The sequence below is a fragment of the Mus caroli genome, unplaced genomic scaffold, assembly GCF_978045245.1.
Source record: "Mus caroli unplaced genomic scaffold, Mus_caroli_1 scaffold_16, whole genome shotgun sequence".
In the NCBI taxonomy this organism is placed as follows: Eukaryota; Metazoa; Chordata; class Mammalia; order Rodentia; family Muridae; genus Mus; species Mus caroli.
In genome coordinates, this window is record NW_028227271.1 from 26,260,086 (window position 1) to 26,279,770 (window position 19,685).

The 19,685-nt window shown below is 50.8% G+C and overlaps 1 protein-coding gene across 2 annotated transcripts; it reads left to right on the plus strand.

Moving 5' to 3' along the window:
- On the plus strand, window positions 1-14,165 carry Txn2 (thioredoxin 2). Of its 2 annotated transcripts, XM_021183901.3 has the most exons (5): window positions 1-108; window positions 1,047-1,309; window positions 4,354-4,477; window positions 11,965-12,102; window positions 13,211-14,165. In XM_021183901.3, the coding sequence occupies exons 2-5, from the start codon at window positions 1,047-1,049 to the stop codon at window positions 13,322-13,324; spliced, it is 639 nt and encodes a 212-aa protein (XP_021039560.1). In that variant the 5' UTR covers window positions 1-108; the 3' UTR covers window positions 13,325-14,165. The 2 variants fall into 2 exon arrangements, with proteins under 2 accessions (XP_021039560.1, XP_021039561.1); XM_021183902.3 differs by lacking the exon at window positions 11,965-12,102.
- The last annotated feature ends 5,520 nt before the right edge of the window (window positions 14,166-19,685 follow it).

The window sequence follows — 19,685 nt, forward strand, 5'->3', positions numbered from 1 at the left end:
TCTTTCCCGGAAATGACGCTAGACCCGCCCCTGAGGAAGTGACAACAGGAGTGCCCTTGACGGGCAGGCCGGCTGGGCTCTGCATCCCTCTACTCGCACTGCCGGGAGGTAGGAGCCCATGCAGGGTGGGGTGAGCCGGGCTGGCGGCGCGTTTCTATGCAGGAAGGCGATCTGCAGGGGGATGCCCCTAGAGGGAGGAGGTGGCCTCGGCAGCTGCACGTCCTGTGCTCCCAGTCTCCCTGTCCCCCACCCTCCCCAACACGTGTCCCTTCTTTGGGCTTCCCTCCGTACACATGCCACCCGCTTCACTTTGGTACCCCATGGCCGGTTCCTATGCCTCTCAGTTCCTCCTTCCGTAGTTGGGAGTCTTCTTCGCTCATTCTTCGACAGCTTCCCTTTCCTTAATTTCCCATGAAAACACTTTTTTAAAAGAGTGACTGATAAAAATTTTACAGGCGGCCTTGGGTTCCAATTAGCTGTACTTTAAAAACTGGCCTACGTTGGGCATGGCACTTAATCTACCTGTTGCCCTGAGTGTGGACGGTATTATAAGGTTTCTTCAGAGTTGATCAGAGAGAGCCAGTGATGTGTGTGGGGTATTGGGCTATACACAGTTGAGCCTTGAGCACTTGAGCCTTGTCCCTCCCTCCATCGACCTTTTATAATTCCACCTCAGCCTTGATTTCTTTTTGGCTGTCAACCCAGTTTTTCTGCCCTTCTATCTTAACGTCTATTCAGTGATGCTGATTCCTTACTCACCTCTAGATATTTTTTTGTTGTCGTGGGGAGGTTTTAGAGACCAGGTTTTATTGTATAGCCCAAACTGACCTTGCCTTATATCCACCTGCCTCGCCTCCCAGGAGGAGGATTGACAGGTGGGCCCCACCACACCTGGCCTTCGAAAATCATATATTACAGTATTTCCATGCATCTTGCTTCCAATTCTGTATGTTCCCAACACCTAATTATTCCAGAATTCTTTGTTTTCCTAGTGTGTTGACTTCCTATTGCGTGCCCCCAGCGCTTCCTACCTCTTTCTCCCACAGATGGCTCAGCGGCTCCTCCTGCGGAGGTTCCTGACCTCAGTCATCTCCAGGAAGCCTCCTCAGGGTGTGTGGGCTTCCCTCACCTCGAAGACCCTGCAGACCCCTCAGTACAATGCTGGTGGTCTAACAGGAATGCCCAGCCCAGCCCGGACAGTACACACCACCAGAGTCTGTTCGACGACCTTTAACGTCCAGGATGGACCTGACTTTCAAGACAGAGTTGTCAACAGTGAGACACCAGTTGTTGTGGACTTTCATGCACAGTGAGTACTGGGGACAGTAAGAGATGGAGGATCTTACTTAAGTATTTATTGAGGGCTCACTATGGCTCTCTACCATGTGTAATGCTTTATCTACATACACTCATTATGAAGACTTTTGAGACCCAGTGCCTGTCCTTAAGTATGCAGTGTGGTAGGAGACAGATGGATAGTCTTCCTAGCACACTAGGAGACATGCTGCCTCATGCCTGCGTCCTGTATCTCAGTGCCCGAAAAGCTCAGAGTCTGCTCCAGTGTGGAGCAACATCATATTTTAACATCGCAACTCACTAAAACTGTGGGAAGGGCTGGGCAAAACATTATCAGTGCCACCATAGCCGTCCCCAAGTACGGATGGGGTGGGCAGGAGGTGTACCTTCTCAGTACTGCAGGAGTGTGTTTTAGAGATATATAAATGCCTGCATTGTAGCCTGGTCTTCATTTCCAGACCTTTACACCAGATTCAACCAAAAAGTCCAAGAACCCGATTGCCATCAGGTTTTCTGGACAAGTCTCACCGATTCTTTTGTTTTCTTCCTGGTCCTTTCTCTGACTCACCTCGTTGCCTTGACCAGGCCAGTGCGTGTCCTTGTCATCTGAGATAAGACCTTGCAGGCTGTCTTTCTAGGTATAGATCTATTAACTGATTGACATTTCCAAATGGGAGTTTTGGGGTAGGGGATAGGGGTCGAGATAGAGTCTTGCCATTTAGCCTAGGTCAGACTTGAACTTCTCTCCTCCTGCCTCCACCTCCTATATATGAGATTACTGGTATGTGCCAGCTCAGAAAAGGAGTGAATGGCCAGGGACCTCTGCCTTCCTGTGATGGTGGGGGGCTTCCGAAGGGATAATCAGTGGGCTAATCCTTCTTTTTTTTTTTTTTTTTTTTAAAGATTTATTTATTTATTATGTGTAAGTACACTGTAGCTGTCTTCAGAGACTCCAGAAGAGGGCGCCAGATCTCATTACAGATGGTTGTGAGCCACCATGTGGTTGCTGGGATTTGAACTCTGGACCTTCGGAAGAGCAGTCGGGTGCTCTTACCCACTGAGCCATCTCACCAGCCCCGGGCTAATCCTTCTTTTGTCCTACACCAGGTAGTTAATCGCATGGTTCAGCTTTGTTTCATTTAGTGCCAGGGACACGTCCGGTACCACATACAGAGATGATAGCACACTGTCTGCCCTAGGAGAGTTCCTGCTCCCCAGCCAAGGAGGGATCGCTCCAGTGTGATCCTCGGCCGCTGACACAAAGTCAGAGGAAAGTTCGGGAGTGAAAGGGTCACCCAGAGACACTTTGTCTAAAAAAAAAAAAAAAAAATCCCAGGGGCTGGAGAGATGGCTCAGTGGTTAAGAGCACTGACTGCTCTTCCAGAGGTCCTGAGTTCAATTCCCAGCAACCACATGGTGGCTCACCACCATCTGTAATGGGGTCTGATGCCCTCTTCTGGTATGACTGAAGACAGATGCAGTGTACTCGTATACATAAATAAATAAATCAATAAAAACAAAAACAAAAAAACAATTTTAGCGGCTGGAGAGATGGCTCAGTGGTTGAGAGCATTGGCTGCTTTTCCAGAGGACCTGGGTTCAGTTCCCATAACCCATATGGTAGCTCACAAACTGTCTGTATCTCCAGTTCTAGGGGAGCTGACACCCTCACACCAGTGCACATAAATTCAATTTATAAATAAATTTTAAAAAAAGGTTAACTTTTGTTTAGCTGGGCAGTGGTGGTACATACCTTTAATCCCAGCATTCGGGAGGTAAGGACAGGTGGATTTCTGAGTTTGAGGCCAGCCTGGTCTACAGAGAGTTCCAGGACAGCCAGAGCTACACAGAGAAACCCTGCCTTGAAGAACAAAACAAAACAAAAACAATTTCAGCACCTAGGAAGTAGAGACAAGTGGATCTCTGAGTTTGAGGCTAGCTTTGTCTACAAGTCAAGTTCCAACCCAACAAGGGCTACAAAGTGAGACCATGTTCCAAACCACCACCTCCATCCCTCTTCCCCCACCCCCACCCCCCAAAAGAGGAAAGAAAGATTCCTGGCTCTCTTGTTTTATCAAACAAGACTGGGCTTCACTATGTAGCCCAGGCTAGCCTCAACTTCCTGTTCCTCTTTTTTCCTGTCTTGGTTACTTTTTTTTTTGTTGTTGCTATGACAAAATATCCTGACAAAAGAAACCTAAGGGAGAAAAGGAGCTGGCCCACAGTTGCAAGCAGGGTCCATCACAGTGGCAGGGGCTTGGGGCAGCTGGCCATATTGTATCCATAGTGAAGCAAAGGGATGCTGTGCTCAACTCCCCAGCTCCCCCTCCCACCCCCCTCTTTTTTTTTTTTTTTTGGTTTTTCGAGACAGGGTTTCTCTGTGTAGCCCTGGCTGTCCTGGAACTCACTCTGTAGACCAGGCTGGCCTCGAACTCAGAAATCCGCCTGCCTCTGCCTCCCGAGTGCTGGGATTAAAGGCATGTGCCACCACGCCCGGCTCTACCCCCCTCTTTTTAAACATTTATTTATCATGTGTGTGCATACATACATGCTTGTACCATGTTATGCATGTGGAGATCGGAGGTTAGCCCTCTGAACTTGACTCTCCCAGCATGTAGGCTCCCAGCGGCAAGCATCCAACTTGCATGCTCACATTCTCCTTCTCAGAATCCTAGCTCAGAGCCACCCACCCACCCACAGCTGGTGGCTCTATCCCACCTTGGTTTACATCATCAGAATAACCCTCCATGGCATGTCCAGAGACCCCTCTCCTGAGTTCAGGAATTACTGGACTGCGCCCCATTGCCAGGCTGTGCTTCTTGCCATCCTGTCATCTGTAAGAACTCCACTTGCCTTGGTTCTGTCGGGGGCTGTCCTCTCTGAAGGTTCTGCCTATCTCTGAGAAGGTTCCAGCACGAAGGCTGGCCGTTGCAGACGCTCCTGGGTTTCCATCCCTTCCATTCCCCCCTCAGAGTCCATGTGGGGCCCGGGGAGGCTCTGGGGAGAAATGTGGAGCAGCGAGCACTCAGGGCTGACTGTCCCTTCTCACCTCTCGAGGTGGTGTGGCCCCTGCAAGATCCTAGGACCGCGGCTAGAGAAGATGGTTGCCAAGCAGCACGGGAAGGTGGTCATGGCCAAAGTGGACATTGACGATCACACAGACCTTGCCATTGAATATGAGGTAGGTGTTGGCAGAGCGTTGCCTCAGGGAAGCCAAGGCGGGTACGCTGTGACCAGTAAGTGACGTGTCTGCTATTGTTCTGGAGCTCTTCAAAGGTCTCGGGGCTTTGCGCGCATGGCTCTGTTGATCCACTGACACCCTCAGGAAGTGGATTATGTGACCACTAGGTCCTCCTCTGTCATTGTTCTTTTGAGATAGGGTTTCATATCATGCAGGCTGTCCTTGAACTCCGGATGCTCTTGCTTCAGCCATTCGAGCGTTAGTGTTACACAAGTGTCCACCATATTTGACTACAAGCCATCCTCTCAAGTCTTCCTGTCCTGTCCACCTCACTGGCATCCAGCCATTGCTTTATGAGCCTTGGCTAACATGCCAGGCATGTGTGATCGAGGTAAGGGGACAGAAGGGGAGACCCTTGTCCCCAGGTGTCCCTTGTTCTGTTGGAAGATGATCATTTTACCCTGAAATGAAAAGTTGTCTGAAAAGAGACACACTGCAGGTTGTTCTGAGGGGGTGGCCAGGACAGGGAAGGTGTCACATTCCAGAGCCTCTGACCTGAATTGTGAGTGAAGGGTGCAGAGAAGAAGAGAGCTGAACACCCAAGTCCTGAAGGAGCCAGAATGGTGCCTTAAGTCTCACTACAAAAACAAGGAAGACAGGAAGGGATTGGCCTGTGTGTGTGGGCATCCTACTCCAGCACAAGACCTGGGGACAGGTGCTGTTGCCTGACGTGCAGGAAGGGGCAGCAGACTATACTGAGCTTGGGCCTGGAGAGATAGCTCAGCAGTTAAGAGCACTGACTCGTGTTCAGGGGACCTTGGTTCAATTCCCCCAGCACTCACATGGCTGTTCACAAACATCCGTAACACCAGCCCCAGGGGATATGGCTCTCTTCAAGCCTCCCCTAGCGTGGCATCCCCAAGGTGTATTTGACATGACATACAGACAAAACACCCACCCACATAAAGGGAAAATAAAGGGGAAATTTCAAAACAAAACAGACTCTGACCACACCAAAGAGCATTCAGGAAAGTGGAGGGGTGGGAGAGATGGCGCAGTGCTTAAGAGCACTGGCTGCTCTTCTGGAGCACCACACTGACCAATCACTCCAGTCCCAGAGGCTCAGACGCCCTCTTCTGGCCTTTGTTGGCAAAATTCCCATACCCATAAACTTTTTTGAAGTTTAAATAAGTAAAAACATTCACATACAGCCAGGCTGTGGTAACTCATACCTCTAATTCTAGCACTCAGGAGGCAGAGGCAGATAGGTCTCTGAGAGTTCAAGGCCAGCCTGGTCTATAGAGCAACAGGCCGAGCTACACAGGGAAACCTGTGTTGAAAAACAAACAAACAAACAAACAAAACATTAAAATAAACAATATCAAAGTTAAAAAACAAGTTTGCAATTTTTTTTTCTTTTTTTTTTTTTTTTTTGGAAAAAGAGCTTTGAGTGTCTGAGGGGCAAGTGGCAAACACATGAGGCTTTTCAGAGCAGTGAGGGCTGAGCCTTCTCTGAAGTTCCCAGCCACAGAACAAACTAAAGGCCACAGCATGTTCCAGCCACAGTGTTTACAGCCGCGGGCAGCAAGTGGAATTTAGCCCGAGGGACGTGGTCCACTCGGTGCTTTCAAGTATGGGCTCCCAGTTCAGAGGCCTTGGCAGTCACGGACACACACTTTGGCTTCCAGTGTTCAGATTTTTGGCTTGGGGACACCCAGCCAATGACGTCTGTGTAAAGTCCAAATTCTGATGGATGCTGTGGAGAGAGGAAATGGGGGGAGGAGAGGAGTGGGGGAGGTCTTTCGTTTTCCTTTTTGTTTTGTTCTTTGATTTGGCCTTTTGAGGGAAAATCTTTTGAAGCTCAGGTTGGCCTTGGCGTCACCACCTAAGAATGGCCTTGCATCTCTGATCCTCTGCCCCCTTCTAAGTGCAGTGCTTACAGGCACGCATCTTCACATCTTTCAGAGGACTCTCGGCTCAGAGGAAGTAACGTGAGAACAGAGACCTGAATGGAGCAGTGAGTGAAGCTTGCGTGTCTCAGGAAAGAGCCCCTAGGCAGGGCAGACAGAGGCCCTGGGCTGGCCACAGACCATGCGAGGTGGGGGGTGGGGGTGGTGCAGTCTCCTGTGGGCCCTGGACCACCACCGCAGTTGAAGAAAGAGAGGTTCTTTGTGGCTATGGGCTGGGGGAAAGGAAGAGCAGGGTTGGGAGGCCCAGTGTCTGGGAGAGCAAACCAAACCGGAACAGGAGCTTCTAGGCGCCGACAGTGACACTCTGTCAGAGCCGAGGTCACACCTGGCTGCCTGGGGACCAGCTCTGCTTCACAGACATGTTTGGTCTGGCTCTCGGAGAGTTTTAAAGAAAAGGAAACGTGAGTGCTGAGATTTAAAACTCGGGACTCGTGCGAGCCAGGCATGGTGGTACATGTCTGTAAGGCCAAGCTGAACATTAAGTCAGCCTGGGGAGAGGTAGCAAGACCTTTTCCCCCAAGAAGAAGTTCTTGGAAAACTCCACCTCTCTTGAAACCCCAAGGCCAGGGTAAAACTTTCCCACCCTCTGGATTGGAGAGGCTGAGAGGAGGGGCAAGCTTTTGCTCAGAATTCAAACACACAGGCTTAATTAACCAGGTTTACCTCCTCAAAAGCATCAGGAGACGCATCCTCTGACCAGAGCCCATGGCGGGAAACGGGTAGACAGTGTGGGTAAAGTTGCCCATCCCTTGAGCTGGACGGAGAGCGGGATGATGAGTCGAAGGGAGGAAATAAGGCTGCCTGGGGCAGAAGAGAGGAAATGCATGCTGGGAAGACAGGGCTTCCTATAAGTGCTGCTGATGTAAGGTCATCCTTGAGACTTTATATATAGCACAGGTCACTCTGGGCCTTGGGTAGAGGGAGTCACTGCTTTTTAAGCCCTCCCACCCATGGCTCAGTCAGTGGGGGTGGGGGCTGAGGGGGGACAGGGCCTTCAACCTTTGAGACACCCTTGGCTTTCCCCGGCTTACCCATTCACACCCAAGGCCCTAGCAGGTGTGAATATTTGGCCTTCTGGTAAGAACTCAGGACTGGAACCACACAGGGACACGGGGCATGGGTCAACCTACGATTTCCAGGCCACCTCCCGGGACCTCCAGGTGCTCCCACGATGGCCTCAGCATTAGCATCAGCATCATGTGTTTGGCAGAAAGCTGCAGACTAGCCACCCACGTGCCAGAGCTTGGGAACTAGTACCGCACAAAGCAGACTTCCACCAGCAGGGGTCCCGTGGGTCCCACGGGTAACTGGAGTTCCCAGCACCGGAACTCCTCCTCCGTTCCAGTGAGACCGGGATGGGATGAGTGGGCAGCCTGTGATGAGGAAGGGGAAGGGGTCCTTTGGGACCCTTACCCTCTGCCTGCCCACTGTCCACACAGTGCCCGGGTTACACAGAAAGGCCCCTGCACCAGCTTGCATCTCCTCCTCTCGGCCTCCTTGTTTTGTCAAGCCCTGAGCTGGGGGGCCACTGAGGTCCCATGAATCCCAACAGGGTTATCCTGTCTCCTCTTTGCCCTCCCTTCCCTTGTACCTAGCCTTTCTAAAGAGAAGCCAAGAAGGAAGTTGCCACCAAGTGATCCCCAGCCCCCCTGGGATGACTCCTACAAGGTCTCAAGCCCTCTCCCAGATGTGTGGGCAAGCTTGTCAGAATTGCTCAAAGCAGTTCTTAGAGCCAGCTCTTTCCCAAGCCCTCCTGACCCCTCATCCGTCCTCCACTACCCCAGGACTGTACTGAAGGAGGAGGAGGGAAAGTCCTGGGGGTTCCCCGACAGCCCCCACTCCTATTCTGCATAGTCTCATCTTGGGGAGCCCAAGGCTTTCACTCTGTCTCTCTCCTGACCACTGAGACCTTGCCAGTTGCTGGGGACAAGTAGGGAGGGAGCAGTTGTTTTTCCTTTTTACTGTGTATACCCCTATAGTCAAGTCACTGCTGTCCCCTTCAGCTCCTCTCTCAGCCTTGCACTTGAAGGTGTGATCCTTTCGTGCAGGAGAACAAGCGGAGACTCCTGTAAACTGATCACTGTTGCTCCTATGGCTCATCTGAAACTTTTTTTTTTTTTAAGATTTATTTATTTATTACATGTAAGTACACTGTAGCTATCTTCAGACACACCAGAAGAGGGAGTCAGATCTTGTTACAGATGGTTGTGAGCCACCATGTGGTTACCAGGATTTGAACTAAGGACCTTTGGAAGAGCAGTTGGGTGCTCTTACCTGCTGAGCCATCTCACCAGCCCACGTCTGAAACTTTTATTTATTGTTATTTCTTCTTCTCTTCCACCTCTTTTTTTTTTTTTTTTTTTTTTTTTGGAAAAGGGAGGGGTGGGGTTTGTCATGTTCTGTGTGATCCAGACTGGACCCAAGCCCAGAAGAGTATACCACCGCTCCTAGCTTAAAATGGGATGAACCTGAGGGCTTTGCTTGGTACATGGTCATGCTACCAACCGATCCATGTCCACAGCCTGGTTTATCTTTTTGTTTGGGTTGTTTTTCTTTTTACTATGTATACCCCTATAGACAAATCACTAACTAGTTTAAAACTATGTGCTATTTTAATCCTTCCTACTTCCCCTGTTTGGAAATAAGTGCCTCTCAATGCTGAGCGTGGTCTGTATGTGTGTGGGGTCAGAGGACAACTTGTGGCCATTGGTTCTCTCCATTACGTGGGTTTCGGTGATTGGGCTCAGGCTGTCTGGCTTTGTGACGCGTGCTTCTACCTACCCAGTGACCTCCCTGGTCCTCCTGGAATATTTGTCCTTTCTTTTCCTTCCCATGTTTCATTTGTGCACAATGCGTGGCTATGCTTGTGTGGAGTCTGTGTGCATACTCCCGTGCATCCATGTAGAGGTCCCAGGTCGACGCTGGGAACCACCCTCATCACCTGTCCGTGGAGGAAGGTCTCTAACCCAGGGCTTGCTAGCCAGGTCGCTGTAAGGATCCTTTGTCTCTGCCCTCTGAGGTTGAATCAACAAACCACATCTACCATTTATGGAATTCTCAAAGAGCAGACTCTGGGACTTGAGGGCGTATGCCAAAAGCCCCGGGTTTCTTCCTGAAGAGGGGGAAATAAAAAGAAGATTATGACCCAAGAGTTTCAGGAAGGATGTAAATTCGTCATTCCTAAATGGCTGTGTGTACAGGCGTGTGTGTGTGTGTGTGTGTGTGTGTGTGTGTGTGTTGTGTGTGTGTAGTAGGTGCCTGGGCACATGCAGCCTTAAAGGTGCTGTTGGGTGTGTTCGTTGTTTGCTCTCCAGTTTATTTATTGAGGCAGGGTCCCTCAGTTGAGCCCAGAGCTCACGGATCAGCTTCTCTGCATCTGGAGTGCTGGGAATGTAGGTGGTCACCATACCCACCCAATATTCCGTGGGTGTTAGGATCCAAACTCTGGTCTTCATAGCTGCATGGCACCCGAGCCATCTCTCCAGCCCCATTCTGCACAGTTTTAGGATGACACGCATGAGTCTGTTTTCTCCTTCAGCTGTGTGGGACCAGTGACTTAAAGTCAGGCCATCAGGCGTGGTTGGTGCCTTTACCCACTAAGCCATCTTTTCAACCCTGCTTTGTTAGTTAAATAATGGGCTTGGGTTTTTCAAGACAGGGTTTCTCTATTTCCTAGCTGCTCTGGAACTGACTCTATAGACCAGGCTGGCTTTGAGCTTAGAGATCTCTGTGCCTCTGCCTCCTGAGTGCTGGGATTAAAGGTGGCATGCCTGACAATAATGGTTTTCCTGAGAACGCTCTTATATTCGCTTTTACAAGACTTGCTTTGACGTTTTTCATTTAAAGCATGGTGTCGTTGGATGCGTCTCTGAATTGCCTTTACCCTGCTGGAGTCTCCTTTCCCTCTGCCTCTTACCCTTCACTCTCCGGCAGAAGCAAAGCCAAACAACAGACCGTGTTTCCTGTTTGGAATCCCTGCTTAACTTTCTGAGTCCTCTTGAAATTGGTGCTTTGAGCCCCAGTCTTCTCATATCTAAAATAATGGCATAGGAGGGTTAGGATGTCATTCTTGCGGTGACAGCACCACGTGCAAAAATAATAAAAATGGACCAACCTAGGCGTCAGCATTCTATGTGCTTGCTTATATGTATGTAGCTAGGATCTTCCATGACATTTAAAACATCCTCCGCACTGTGCTCCTCAGCCACAGAGGTCACCAGCTTCCTGTGGTACCTGCTGTCCTGACCTTTGATGGTCTCCTAGCAGAGTTGCTAGCGGGTATGTTAGGGTGAGACCCGAGTTATTGCAGGATTCGTGTTCCAGGCTAGGAGGCTCCAGTGGCTTCTTGGAGCAGGACAGCCAGCATGTCTGAGCATGCCCTTTCCCCAGCTCTTGATTCCTGTTGTCCTGCCAGAAGTGCAAAGGTGTGCCTCATCGATGTCTCTGTGTTCCCAACACTTTTAAGATTTATTTATTATATGTAAGTACACTGTTGCTGTCTTCAGAGACACCAGAAGAGGGCATCAGATCTCATTACGGATGGTTGTGAGCCATCGTGTGGTTGCTGGGATTTGAACTCAGGACCTTCGGAAGAGCAGTCAGTGCTCTTAACCACTGAGACAAGGGCTATGTACAAGGGCCCATGCATTATCGCTGATGGTCTGTCCTAAGCCCCGAGCCTCCATGATTGCACAGCAGAAGCCTTGGCCTCCTGTCGTCGCCCAGATGCCCCTCTAGAAACGGTGTTCTGGAGCCCACAGCTGCGTGTGCTGCTCAGACTTAGGAGGAAGCCCTCGATGAGTAGTGACCAGGCCTCAAATGTCATGGACACTAGCCTGGTCTCTGTGTGTCCCAGCACACTCAGAGGTTTGCACACACAGCACAACCGTAGTGGAGGGAAACTCCATCCACTCTCGGAGAGGAGAGGCTTGCTTAGGCAAGCCAAAGGGACCGGACAAAGGGAAGCTCCTTATTTTGTTTTAGGGTTTGGGATGGAACCCCCGGCCCCATGCCTACTAGGAAAGTACTCTACCATCGAGCCACACCGCCAACCCTAAGCCACATCTTAAAAATGGAATATTTATTTTAAGGGATAGTATGTTTCAGCCAAGTTAAAAGCTAGTGGTTGAGCTTGCATCCCTTTAATTAAGCTGCCAGCTTCCAGGTGTTGCAGCTCATTCACCAGCCACTAGATGGCGCACGAACACACTTAACGGGGTTTCCTGGTGCCTCTTTTGCTGGTCCCTGCCTTTTCTTGGAGATACTGCAAGCCTGATGCTGGGCTGTTAATGCCACCACCTGTGCCAGAGTCTGACAAGAGCCCGCAGGAAGGCTGTGACTGGGGACACTCATGGTCAGCACAGTTCCTGGTGCTGGCACATATCCTGTGCCACCCACATCACCCCCAGGACCGTCCTTAAAGGGACCAGAGATACCAAAAAAAAAAAAAAAAAAAAAAAAAAAAAAAAAACATTCAAATCAAGGACTGTGTCCTCTGTGCTGTGCTTTTCTCATTAGGACCTGTCACATGATGGGCAAGGACTGCAGGATGGGGCCCAGTGGCCTTCACTTCTCTCTTCGGCCCACTCTGATCATCATCTCAGTCTGGCCTCTGAGATGACTCACCCCACAGCCCTCAGGCTGTGTGAAGACCTGGTGGGTTTCTGGGCATCACTCTTGTTGCTTTCTAGTTAACTTGTAAGCTAGGTCCCCGTTCATCTTACTGTGTATACAGGTTCTCAAATACCAAGCACTGGGCAGCCCACCGTGCCAGGATTTTTTTTTTTTTCTTTAAGATTTATTTATTTATTTTTATTTATATGAGTACCCTGTAGCTGTCTTCAAATACACCAGTAGAGGGCATCGAATTCCATTACAGATGGTTGTGAGGCACCATGTGGTTGCTGGGAATTGAACTCAGAACCTCTGGAAGAGTAGACAGTGCTCTTAACCATTGAGCCCTCTCTCCAGCCCCAGGATTTCAATATACATAAAATCCTCACATACATTTCGTGTAATCTGTCTGAGTCTCCAGAGCTGTGGAAGCAGTGCCTCACGGAGCAGGAGTGCCCCTTTCCCTCTGCCAGCCCGAATTAAAGCCTCCAATCACATAGGACTCTCCCCATCCACTCTGTGCATGTTAGCTGTAGCCCACCAAGGTGGTCCTGGGCAGGTCAAGCTCCACCATACCCACAGTGTGCCCTGCGCCCTGTGCCATCCTAGCACGTGTCTCTTGGCATTCCTGTATTCAACTGAAAACATTGTCGGTGTCTCCACAAGCCGAGATTTGAGGTACTAAAGGGCTCACCAGGTTCCCCCAGGGTAGGAGTGAGGTTGGGTTGCCCAGTCCTGGAGCTGGCATCCCCGACCCCTGAGCTCTGTCTCAAGCATTCAAAGTAAACCATGCATGGCCAGGACCCAGAGATAGGCCGTGAGGCTTGGGAAGCAGCCTGGCCCACAGCACACAACACACACACACACACACACACACACACACACACACACACGGGCTGCCTTCATCCTGTCAGTCCAGCCAAGCCGCTGGATCATCAAGTCAGTCCTGTGGTCCAGGGAGGAGGAGGATGCTGGGAACTTGCAGTAGAAGAAGCTCTAATGGATGGGTCTCCTCCAGGCGCCGCACCAAGCAAAGACCCCACTTCCTTTGGCCCTTCCTGTGACCTTGGCCTTCTCCACAGAGGCTTAGGGAAGATGCACGAGAGACAGGTCAACTCCAAGTGATTGACCCTGTGATTCCCTCACCCAGGTGTCAGCTGTGCCTACCGTGCTGGCCATCAAGAACGGGGACGTGGTGGACAAGTTTGTGGGGATCAAGGACGAGGACCAGCTAGAAGCCTTCCTGAAGAAGCTGATTGGCTGATGAGCAGGGAGGAGGCCTGGCTACCCTTGCCTGCTGGAAGTCTGTTTTGGGGAGGAGCCTAGTAGAACTCCCAGCCCTCAGCTGTCATCCTTCCTGCCCTGCCCCTCTGTTTTGTCCTGGTGGGTCTTGCCTGTGACAGCAGACCCTCCAAACCTAGGAGCTACCAGCACTTCAGAGCCAGCCCTCAGCCGGGGTGGCCAGGAGAGGGCCAATGCTACCGCTGGTGTGGGGGGCATTCTTGTGCACCTCCTACTGTCTGCTCCTCCTGTGCACCTACTGTGTGCTTCTTCCGGGGCTTGTTGCTATTCCCCTAGATGCTGGAGAAAGCCTGGACCAGCCTGTAGCCTGACCGCACTGATGGTCGCCCAGTCCCCATCTCCGTGGCCCTCTGAAGCCCCAGCCCCCACACATCAGCCCTGACCGCACTGATGGTCGCCCAGTCCCCATCTCCGTGGCCCTCTGAAGCCCCAGCCCCCACACATCAGCCTCTGACCGCACTGATGGTCGCCCAGTCCCCATCTCCGTGGCCCTCTGAAGCCCCAGCCCCCACACATCAGCCTCTAGCACATCTCCTCTCCTGCCTCTGCTTGAAAAGGAAACCAGAAGCCGAACAAGTGAGAGTAATGGATAATTCTCTCATTCTTTTTGTAGGTCTCTAATAAAGAACTTTGTGTGGCCCTTCTTCCTCTTGCTGTGAAGAACAGAGCCCACCCCATAACCTAAATCTGTCCCTTCTATTCCTTGTTCCCTCCCTGAGTTAGCTGGGCCTTGGTTCTGGGTCCCTGAGCAGGAGGAGGAGCTGTGAACAAGTCAGACCAATAAAACCAGCTTTGCACTGCCACTGGCTGCTGTTCTGTGGGCACTGAGCACTTGGGATGGACGGGTATTCCCAGGCCCACCACTGTCCCCAGTTCCTCTTGGGTTCTCCACCCCTCTCGTGATTTGTGTTGCCGTTCTTCATGGCTCCTGGTTTGGGTGTGCCATCAATAGACATCCTCTCTAAGGTCCAGAAGTGGTTGTGCTGTTTCCCAAAATGCAGACAAGGGCTTAAGGAGTGCAGCCTGGGCTCTAGCCAAAGGGGTTGTCTCAGAGACCTGGATTCCCTCAGCCTTTTGGGACCTTCTGCCTGGACTGGTTTCTGGCCCCTCCTGGCTGGGTGGCACTTCTTCCCATGTATGCCCACAGGAAGGTCTAGTCTTTGGGACCGGACCCTCCACCCATCCTGTTCCCTCTCTAGCTGCTCCCTTGTCTACAGAGTGCCAAGCTGCCCAACCAAGAAAGCCCAGCCCGTCGCTCTCCCAGGGGTAAGGGGACACTGTCACTTGATGATGCCTGTTTTCAGCAAGTCCCCAGTCCTTGATGGCAGAGGGCTCTCATGCCCCCTGAACTGAGTTTGCAGCGTCCTTTGGTGTGTGCAGCCCTCACAATGACATATATTTTTCCATTATCACTTTCTGAGAGATGGGCATCCACCTGAGGACAAACAAAAAGGCTTGGTGAAACAGAAGCTGGCCTAGCAACTGTTCTGCGGAGACCACAAGCAAGGTGAATGACAGCCTTTGGTCAGGGGAGCCCCTCCTGAGTACCGGGCGTGGTCAGTGTCTTCATTCGCGGTAGCCTCCAAGAAGTACATTAGGGTCAGAGGTTACAGAGCATGGCCAAGGCCACAAGGCTCACCCCAGTGGCCAGGCATTTGTCTTCCTTGCCCTCCTGTTGTTTTGAGACAGTCTCATGTACACCCTGCTAGCCTTGAGCTTGCTAAGGATGACCTTGAACTCCTGATCGCCCCTCCTCTCCCCCCCCCTGGAGTTTTAGGGTTACAGGCATGTACCACCAACCCTAGTTTTATGCAGTGCTGGGGATTGAACCCAGGTCTTCATACAGGATAAGCAAGGATTCTACCAACGGAGCTATATTCCTAGCCCCCATTACTATATAAAATGTATAGCTTTCATGTCACAAGTCAAGAAGGAGCGTGGGCCTGTTTTACAAAAGACTGACCCAGCTGAGTTGAGTAACTTCGGATACTCCATAAGGAAGGAGGTGTGTCCAAAACTCAGAGTCTGCCCTACTGTACCCCACTGCCACCCCTTAAAAGGTCCCGTTCGCCAAGCACTTTAACATACATTACCTCACTTGATTCCACTCCGATGAGGCAAGGATCATTTCCGTATATAAGCAAAGGATCCAGTTCGGAGAAATGGGCCTGCCCAAGGTCACATCTCAAAACTGACTGGCTGATGATACAAACCCAGGTGGGAGTATGACGCCTAGAGATGTGGAAGGCCTGGCCGAGGGCAGGAACCAAGTTACCCCTCCTTAGAAGGTGCTTCCACGGGCAAGGTGAGCCCGGGACGAGAGACGCAGCTGTCCCACGTTGGCAGCCTTCGCCGGTGATGATCCGTGAGTCACCGGCTGTGAGCACAGAGTGCACTAGGTGAGCTACCTAACTCTGGGTGCTGACCTCACCAGGGATGTGGCAGTCCCATGGTGGCCTCAGAGCACCCATGGGGCTTCAGGGTTATGAATCTGGGGGTGGGCAACCCAGGTGCAGTGTGGAGAAAGACAAACTTTTCACTTTGCTTATTGACTTAAGAGTCTTATCCTAGAACTCCAGGTGGTCCCCCTACCTCCCCTGAGTGCGAGAATTACAAGTATACACCACCATGCTTGATGATACTACTGAAGGCCTTTTATCACCAGGTGGGAAGCCTGTGAGAGACAAAGAACCACAGGCTCCCCTGCACACCGAGCCAGGCGCTGCCTGCCTGCCTGCCTGTGGCTGCTGAGGCTGGCCCAGGGGGCCGGAAGCAGAGATGGAAACACCTTAACCTACTTCCTGCAACTAGACCCTGCAGGCAAGCAGGAGCCTCCCTGAGTCACAGGAGACTGAGCACAGAGGGGGCTGCAGGAAATGCAGAGACAGCATTCCCCAGGGAAGGCCAGCCACCAGGAACCTTGGCATTTAGCAGAGGTCACGAACAGACTCCTCTTACTGCATGTCTGTAAATGGGAACCTGACCTTGCACGCACATTCAGCAGCACGTACTCTACCATTGAGTCCCAGTTAACTAAGTCCCTTCTAGTGTTCAGTACTGAAAGGAGACTGACTGGCTGTGCTAACTAGAAGCTTGCATTCCTAAGACCCCAGAGGAGGCTGCTTGTCACCCCTGTGCTGGTGTTGGAGCACACGGGCAGCTTTCGGGTACCATCCAACCTCCCTCCTGAGTGCACAGGGAAGGATAGACTAGGACTGAGTCCCAGCGCTCTGACTCTGTATCCCAGTGGCTGTCGGCAAGGTGAGTGTAGAGGTCACTGCGTTTCCATGGAAATGGCCTCCAGGCCCAGACCTGGAAGGTTCAAAGGATGTTGACAATGTCTCCATAGTCGCTCTTACCAGAAGCCTCTGCCTGGCCAGGGGATCAGGGACCTACTCACCCCCTGCCGTGGCTACCAGGGGACGGCTTTCCCAGAAAGTGAGGGCTGTTTTGGCCAGGCTGCGGAAATTCCTGTCCTGTGGGCCCTGGGCAGGCAGGGTCCAGAGAACAATGTCAGGGCCATGTCCTCATTGGACAGGATGCTAGGCAGCAAGCAAGGCTTCCAGGCATTCTCCTGTGGTTCCTCACCAATGCCTAGAGCACCGGCTATTAGCCAAATAGGAATATCACCTCCAACAGGTCACTCCTCCGTAGTGCAGGAAGAATCAGGTCCTGATCAAATCCTTCCCTTGTACATGCACACAGCCTTAGGTCAGCCCACTTACTGGGAGATGATGAGTCTTGCATCAGAAAAATGGAGGTGCTGACAATGGCCTGCACCCTCTCAGTGATGTGGCCAGTGCCATCTTACCCAGTCCTCACAATATCCTCCAACACCACGATGTGGATGGTTGTTATCGCCATTTTACAGATACTCACCAGACAGATTGCTTTCCCTGTAGAGCAAGGCTCTCACCATGCTGTGACCCAAATCCACCCCTGTAAATTGGGGTTCATAACAGTGCTGATTAAGGATCTGGGTAGGATTAGGGGACATAGCAGATTTAAATACTCGCTCACTCAGCAAGAGCTTAAGAAGTGTTAGGTATTAAGAAAAATAGAATAAAATAGAGAAAAATAAAAGATAGATGATAGATTGATAGAAAGGTAGGTAGGTGATGGGGAGAGAGAGAAGAAGAAGGAGGAGGAGGAGGAGAAGGAGAAGAAGGAGAAGAAGTTAGGTAAACCTTCCTCTCCCTGGCTCTCCCTGGCTCTCCCTGGCTCTCCCTGGCTCTCCCTGCTCCATGCCTAGCCCAGGCTACTGGTCTTCCATTGGACTTTGCGTCCTCCCTGATCTCTGACACTGCCTCCTCTGCCCTGGACTCCAGCAGCCCCGGAGAGCCAGAGGTGACCTCACCCCTGGAGAATGCTTAGTGGAATTCACCCTGAGTCCTTAATTTGCCACACCTCCCCCCAGCTCTGATTGCCTTCTGTTGACACCCAGCAGGAGTGTCTGAGAGGTGGGTCAGGGCCCTACCTGCAGCCAGTCTACTGGGTAAACACAGCTAAGTGGTTGTCTCCTCTGGCCCACTGCCTTCCTCCACCTCCTATGGGTCTCTTGGTGCCCACAGGGCCAAGCTTTCCCTCTGCATCTTAACATGCCCATCTGAGCTCACAGCTTCTGTTCCTGTTTCATACATGCAGAGACCCTGACCCAGGGAAGTGGTGTGGTGTGCAAGTGACTCCCTGGGCTTCCTGCTGCAAATTAGAAAACGCTAGCACTAGAAAAATGGCACAATGATAGTGCACCTCTTTAATCCCAGGACTTGGGGGACAGAGAGAGGTAGGAGGATCTCTGAGTTTGAAGCCAGCTGGCCTACAAAGTTCCAGGACAGCCAGGGCTCCATAGAGAAACCCTGTCTTGAAAAATCAAAAAAGGGCCGGGGAGTGGTGGTGCACACCTTTAATTCCAGCACTTGGGAGGCATAGGTAGGTGGATTTCTGAGTTTGAGGCCAGCCTGGTCTACAGAGTGAGTTCCAAGACAGCCAGGGCTACACAGAGAAACCCTGTCTCGGGGGAAAAAAAAAAAAGAAGAAGAAAGAAAGAAAGAAAGAAAGAAAGAAAGAAAGAAAGAAAGAAAGAAAGAAAGAAAGAAAGAAAGAAAGGAAAAGAAAAAGAAAAATCAAAAAAGAAAAAAGAAAGAAGGAAAGGAAAAGGAAGAAAGGAGGGAGGGAGAGAGGGAGGGAGGAAGAAAACATGCTCCCAGGAGAAATGGGAGCCAAATGGGGTCCTACCCAAGAAGGCAGGCTGGATGGTACCTCAAAGTTCCATTCCCCTGCTCCCAACTTGCCACCCTCCCTCATTACCAGTGGTCCATCTCTGAAAGGAGCTGGACCCCTCCTCCTGATTGGCAATTGACCTGAGCAGATTGTTGCTGCCTTAGAATGTTAGCACATGTGCAGTTAGCTATACAGTAAACCCCTGGGAAAGGCTCTGTCCTCCTGGGTATGAGGCATACGTCATCCTGTGTCACTATGGCTAAACCCCACACACAGGGCACGAGGCAGACTGGAGAGAGAGTGTTTGCTCCAGGAGCAGCCTCGGTTGCTTCTGAGGTCTGTGTCCTTGGCCAGTATATGACTGCTTTCTTGCTATGACTTCATGTGGATATTTTCCCCCTGTGCACAGGTACATCTCTATTACTTTTTTTTTTTTTTTAAACTACCCTGCCGGGCTGCAAGGTGGGTTTCTTTTTTTTCTTTTTTTTTTTTAAAGATTTATTTATTTATTACATGTAAGTACACTGTAGCTGTCTTCAGACACTCCAGAAGAGGGCGTCAGATCTCGTTACAAGATGGTTGTGAGCCACCATGTGGTTGCTGGGATTTGAACTCTGGACCTTTGGAAGAGCAGTCGGGTGCTCTTACCCACTGAGCCATATCACCAGCCCTCTATTACTATTTTTAAAAATGCATTTTTTTTTCATTTTTGTGTTTTATTTGTTTTGGGTTTTTTGTTTTGTATTTTTAAAAATTAGATTAGACTTATTTATTCTATGTATGTGAGTACACTGTCGCTGTCTTCAAACATACCAGAAGAGGGCGTCAGATCCCTTTACAGATGGTTGTGAGCCACCATGTGGTTGCTGGGAATTGAACTCAGGACCTCTGGAGGAGCAGTCAGTGCTCTTAACCACTGAGCCATCTCTCCAGCCCCTTGTATTTGTTTTTAAACAGGATCTGACTATGTGGCTGTCCTAGAACTTGCTTTGTGGCAGGTTTTGAATTCACAGAGATCTTCCTGCCTCGATTTCCCAAGTATTAGAATTAATGGCATACATAAGCTTGCTCTCTCTCTTCTTTCTTTTTTTCTAGATTTGTCT

Coding starts and splice junctions, on each gene's coding strand:
- Txn2 (XM_021183901.3), top strand. CDS start 1,047: ATGGCTCAGCGGCTCCTCCTGCGGAGGTTCCTGACCTCAGTCATCTCC. Junction 4,478..11,964: donor ACCTTGCCATTGAATATGAG/GTAGGTGTTGGC, acceptor TTTTCTCATTAG/GACCTGTCACATGATGGGCA. Junction 12,103..13,210: donor TCAGGCTGTGTGAAGACCTG/GTGGGTTTCTGG, acceptor TCCCTCACCCAG/GTGTCAGCTGTGCCTACCGT.